Raw genomic sequence first — 5,580 nt, 5'->3', positions numbered from 1 at the left:
CTATGAACTGCCTTTCTTCCTGAAATTGTTTGAAATTCATTAATTTTATTTTTCCTTTGGGAGAGTAAGAACAAGTCATGATAGAAGAGGAAACTGCCATTTGTTGCCTTCTGTGCCATCTCTCCTTTACTCCATTTAGTTGAAGCTGGGAGTGCAGGCCTGGGTTTACTCCACACTGGGGAGGAGTCAGTACTTTTCTGTTACAACGAGCATCTAGCAGAGTTCCCTAAACATAGAAAATGTTCAGTGTAAATTTAGCAAAAGAATGGGTGAATGAAAGAATACAATTTTCTGGCCAGGTGTGGTGACTAACGCCTGTATTCCCAGCACTTTAGGAGGCCGAAGCAAATGGATCACTTGAGGTCAGGAGTTCAAAACCAGCCTGGCCAATATAGTGAAAATCTGTCTCTAATGAAAATACAAAAAGTTGCTGGGTGTGGTGGTGCACACCTGTAATCCCAGCTGCTCAGGAGGCTGAGGCAGGAGAATCGCTTGAACCCAGGAGGCAGAGGTTGCAGTGAGCCGAGACTGTGCCGCCGCACTCAAGCCCAAGTGACAGAGTAAGACTCTGTCTAAAAAAATAAAATAAAATAAAATAAATCGCTGTATTAAAATGAATCATTTTCATCCCATTATTTTACAATTTGAAATCCACTGCAAAATAGGTAATATGCCTTTGCAAAATAGGTAATATGCCTCCCTACAAAGAGATCATAACAGAGAAATGTGGCTTTTGAAGAGCTTGCAAAAAAGGGACCTGTGCTCAAGCAAGCTTTATGTATTATATCTTGTCTAACACTTAGAAGCTTCTCTTGAGTAGAAAGGATCATTTTGGAGTGTGAGGCAAAGAAAGGTGTTCGCAGCAGCACATATATTTAAAATGTTTCATTTAGGCTGAGAGATGACCTGTCTCAATCAAACCACCATTGCCAACCTTCTTGTTCCATCATCACTTTGTTACAGAGATACACGATGACTTACTCAGGGAGAAATCTTTGCTTTTATCTGATCCACGGTTGAATCTTGTCTGTGTATTGTTCCTTTGCTTTTACTTTTTTTTTTTCTCTCTCCGTGACTATGGAATTTTCCCTTTGGTTTCTCTTCAAGGGGTCCTCGTGTTTAAGGGGTGAGGGAATGATTGTCTACTGCAGTCTGCCTTAATAAAAGTGGCAATCTCCTGGCTTCCCCGTGGTGTGGCTCTATCCACCATGGGGGTAGAGCCTAACTGCACCATGTAGATGTGCCTGCCAGTCAGGGACCGCGGAAACTGCCACCCGTTATGTGTGCTGTGTGCGCTAACGGGCTTCCCCAGAGAATGGTGACACCAAGGCAAGGTAAACGCTGTTCCATGTTAAGTGGGAGCACAAACTTCCTTTAAAGTCAAACTTTGCGAACAATAATAATCTTGAAAAAGACCCTTTGGGCGCAAATCAGTGCTCAAGAACGTTGCCAATCACTTGCAACCTCCTTAGACATTTCACGGATATGTTATTTATGCTCAAGGCGGGGGCCTCCTTTCACCCCCGCAACCCAAATCTTTGCTCTGTGCTTCGGACCCAGTGGGGCTTGTCGGATGAGCCACTGGGAAAATACGCTTCCCTCATTTCTCCTTAACTAAGGTCACCTTGACAGAGTGCTTCCCTGTCCCTCTGGGGCTACCTCTGTGGTGCCCTGATCTGCCCCTCTACGAGAAATTCTCTACCTGTTCTGGAGGTTTCCTGGGAATCGCGAGTTCTCAGTTCCCTGGACCTGCCTGCAAGCAGAATTATCCGCCGGTCCCCGCCCCCCATCCCCAAACTCTGGGACAGCAGAGGGGACTGACTGGCCATTAATGGTCATCATCTATTTTTAATTGGAAGATCACAAGAAAGATGGTAAGCGAATCCCAGTCGCAAGTCAATTTAAATAACATTCCTGGGGAAATCCAATCACTTAAAACGGAGACACCTACGCGAGCGAGAGCCCCCGCCCGTCTGGCGGGCCTAAGCGCGAAGGCTGAATTAATCAAGATCAAGGGGCTCCTGGGCTGAGAGCAGAGCGTTAACCCTTCTAGTCCCAGAGAGCGACAAGGCGGGGGAGGAAAAACGCGGACGGCCGGGGCCAAGATGCCCACGGCAGCCCCGCGCGGGCTGCCTCTGCCATTTAGGGAGGCTCCGGACCCCTTGCACCCGGCCCGGGCGGTTGGGCGCGCGAGGTTAAGATCAGAAGCTCGGGCAGCTGCTTGGGCCGCGAGTAGCAGCCGCCTCCCGCAGCCTAGGCGCGCCGCGGGCTCCTCCTCCCGCCCAAGCGTGGCCAAGTGAGGACTGCTCCGGCCGCAGGTAGCTGAGGCGCGGGAGGCGGCGCGCGCGGGACCAGAGAGGAGCGCCGGGGAGGGGCCGACGGACGCGCGGGCGGACGGACTCCCCAGCCTCCCGTCCCGGACGTTAGCCGAGGTCTGCGCGGGCCATGTGGGGACCTGGGGTCACGGCCGAGGGCCTGTCGGTGGCTCCAGCGCCGCCGCCTCTGCTGCCGCTGCTGCTACTGCTGGCGCTGGCGCTGGTGGCGCCCTCGCGGGGCGGCGGGGGCTGCGCGGAGCTGGCGTGCGGCGAGCGGGAGCGCTGCTGCGACGCGACCAACGCCACGGCTGTACGCTGCTGCAAGCTACCGCTGCACGCCTTCCTGGACAACGTGGGCTGGTTCGTTCGCAAGCTCTCCGGGCTGCTCATCCTGCTGGTGCTCTTCGCCATCGGCTATTTCCTGCAGCGCATCATCTGCCCCAGTCCACGCAGGTACCCGCGAGGCCAGGCGCGCCCAGGACAGCGGCCCGGGCCTCCTGGGGGCGCCGGACCGCTGCGGGGCGCGGGGCCGCCCGACGACGACGACGACTCGCCCGCTCTGCTACGCGACGAGGCGGCAGCCGGCTCGCAAGACTCACTGCTGGACAGTGGCGGCGGCGGCCGAGGCCGGGGAGGCGGCGGGCGCTTGGACCCCTCCTGCGCCTCAGAGCACGAGCTGCGTGTAGTGTCGCCGGTCTTCCTGCAGCTGCCCAGCTACGAGGAGGTCAAGTATCTGCCCACCTACGAGGAGTCCATGCGGCTGCAGCAGCTCAGCCCCGGGGAGGTCGTGCTGCCAGTGTCAGTGCTCGGCCGCCCGCGAGGCGGGGTCGCCGCGGAGCCCGACGGCGGCGAGGGCCGCTTCCCCCTTATCTGAGCGCTCGGGGATCGGCGGCTGGTGCAGGGCTGGGGGCTACGGGTGGCACGCAACGGCCGGGGTGCCGCTGCCAACTGCCTCAGACCTTATCTGGCACCCTGGCCTAACTGCCTGGCACCCCGCAACCGGGTTGGGGTCACTCGTCTCCCTCGCGTTCTCCTGGGATCTTGTGTTTCTCTGCGTTTCATTCCGTTCAAAGAAACGTGGGGCACGTGTGGCGGGTGCGGCTGCAGCAGGCGACCCTCGAGCGCACCTTCGAAGGACGTACCCGCCCTCTGCCTTGCCTCGTATTGTGGTTCACTCGTAAGTGCCTGCTTCCCCAGTCAAAGAGAACATGTGAGCCCTTTGGTGCGTGGAGAGAAGGGCGGTCTTCTTTAGGGCTGAGGAGAAAGGAGTGCAGTTCCTCTCCTTTCCCTACCTGCCACCTGGACAGGTCACGGTCTCCCAGGGTGGGCAGAGGGCGAGGAGCCGTTGAGGACCAGCTGCGACCGGGGACTGCTGCACGTGGGTGTGGGAGAGCGCCACTTGGGTATGGTGGAATCGCTTCTGTGCGGCAGACCCCCAAAAAATCCCTCAGTGTCTTCCTGATCGAGCAAATAGTCACAGCTGGTGTTTCACAATTAGGTGGAGTGCGGGGAGTGGGCTATGGGGAACACCTGTGATACAAGGTTAGTTGCTGTACCTACTCAGGGCACAGCAACCATGTGTATCCACTCGACTGGACTTTTGATTGTTCAATAACAGAAGGTATTTATATTTATTTGTCTTTTATTCTAATATTTTTATCATGCATTGAATGCAACAGGAGGGTATTTCAGCAAATTCATGACAAGGTAATCGTCTTATCACTTTTTGTAGGCCATTAATGGTCAGGAAATTGCCCATACTCTGTCATTATTGTTTAATAATTCATGAAATTATTTCATTAAAAAAGAAAAACAGAGGTATGGTCAAACGAGGAAGCATATGTGACCTAAAAACATTGAAGGATATCTTATTTTCACTATTTGAGAAGAATATATTTTATTTTTAGTACTGTGGCATAATATATAACTTTTTATAATAATAACTGTATGCATTATGTAGTATAGCTCTTAATTGTATCATTCATCACATAATTATATGTAAAAATAATTGACATGTATATGCCATACCATGAAGCATATGATGTTGTGCACTTTCTCCTCCATTTTTCGTTTGGAATACATTCCACAACATGATCCAAAACATAAGAACTTGTGACTTGTAACTTTTGTTTAAAGCCATTAATTGTGCGGTAATGTGCTACAGAAGGATTCAGTCAGCTTCTTTTAAGAAACAAGTGTCATTGTATCAGTTTCCTGTTCTGTGACACGCCCTTTAAAAGTAAAAGATAATATAACATATTTTAATACATTGTGTGTAATGTACATATGCATATTGTCTATGTACTATATACACATTGTTTATAATAGTGTTAATACCGTTTGTCATTCTCCTGAAAGGAGAAGGAAATACAAAAGGTTTCTCTGCTTGGGAAAAGGTGAATGTTGTTATATCAAGAATGATTACACACATGGATCTCATACATGTTTTTAGAACATTGTTCTTCTGATTGAAGAAGTCTGCCACTCCTGAAAAAATTTAAAATATCTGACTTGTATTAGAAGAAAATTATTTGATTAAACTTTTAAAGGCTGGTTGAAAAAGTCTGACAGTTCTGAGAAATTTTTAAATGTCTGAATTGTAATAAAAGAGGATGATTTACTTTAAACTTCTAAAAACTAATGACCTTGTGACTAAAGAAAAATCATTTGAAGTGTATTAAAACATAGCAAAACATTAAAATCTTTTCTCTGTGCAAATTTTATCAGATGCATGGCTATATGGTAGTGTATCAAAATATGAAATATGTCTGTCATTTAAAGCAATTTGAGCTGTGAATTGACAAAAGTATCAGGAGTTGAGGCTATATCAGTTGAGAATGGTACAAAATTTAATTACATTATATAGATAATCACATATTAATATTACTCAAATACCGTATATTTTTGTTATAGGTGGCTATCAATACTACTTACCATTCAAACTGGAAAGTTGCCGTATTTTAAAAAATAATTTATTCTTTGAAGTTACTGTTTTACACATTTCACAAATGTTACCTGTATCTGCAACATCAACCTAGATATCCAAATAATACCTGTGCCAGTATATGAAGCAGTCTATATGTTGTTACCATAACATCTTAAAGAAATTCAACAAAATCCTATGAAAAATACTTACAATATGGATCAAGTATATTTCTCTTTTCTCAACTATGGAACATTTCTCTCCCTAAAATCTAGAATGTCTATAAAGTGGTAATTACACTTGATACCAATCACACAATGAGGTTCTACTGAATTTTAAAAT

At 48.2% G+C, this 5,580-nt stretch overlaps 1 protein-coding gene across 1 annotated transcript; it reads left to right on the top strand.

Moving 5' to 3' along the window:
• Positions 1–2,445: 2,445 nt before the first annotated feature.
• Positions 2,446–5,038, top strand: C2H3orf80 (chromosome 2 C3orf80 homolog). The gene has a single exon (XM_025374806.1). The coding sequence runs from the start codon at positions 2,446–2,448 to the stop codon at positions 3,187–3,189; it is 744 nt and encodes a 247-aa protein (XP_025230591.1). The 3' UTR covers positions 3,190–5,038.
• Positions 5,039–5,580: the final 542 nt, after the last annotated feature.

The sequence above is a fragment of the Theropithecus gelada genome, chromosome 2 (genome assembly GCF_003255815.1).
Source record: "Theropithecus gelada isolate Dixy chromosome 2, Tgel_1.0, whole genome shotgun sequence".
Lineage (NCBI taxonomy): Eukaryota > Metazoa > Chordata > Mammalia > Primates > Cercopithecidae > Theropithecus > Theropithecus gelada.
The sequence above is the reverse complement of the archived record's forward strand: the minus strand, read 5'-3'. Positions and strand labels throughout refer to the sequence as shown.

Coding starts and splice junctions, on each gene's coding strand:
- C2H3orf80 (XM_025374806.1), top strand. CDS start 2,446: ATGTGGGGACCTGGGGTCACGGCCGAGGGCCTGTCGGTGGCTCCAGCG.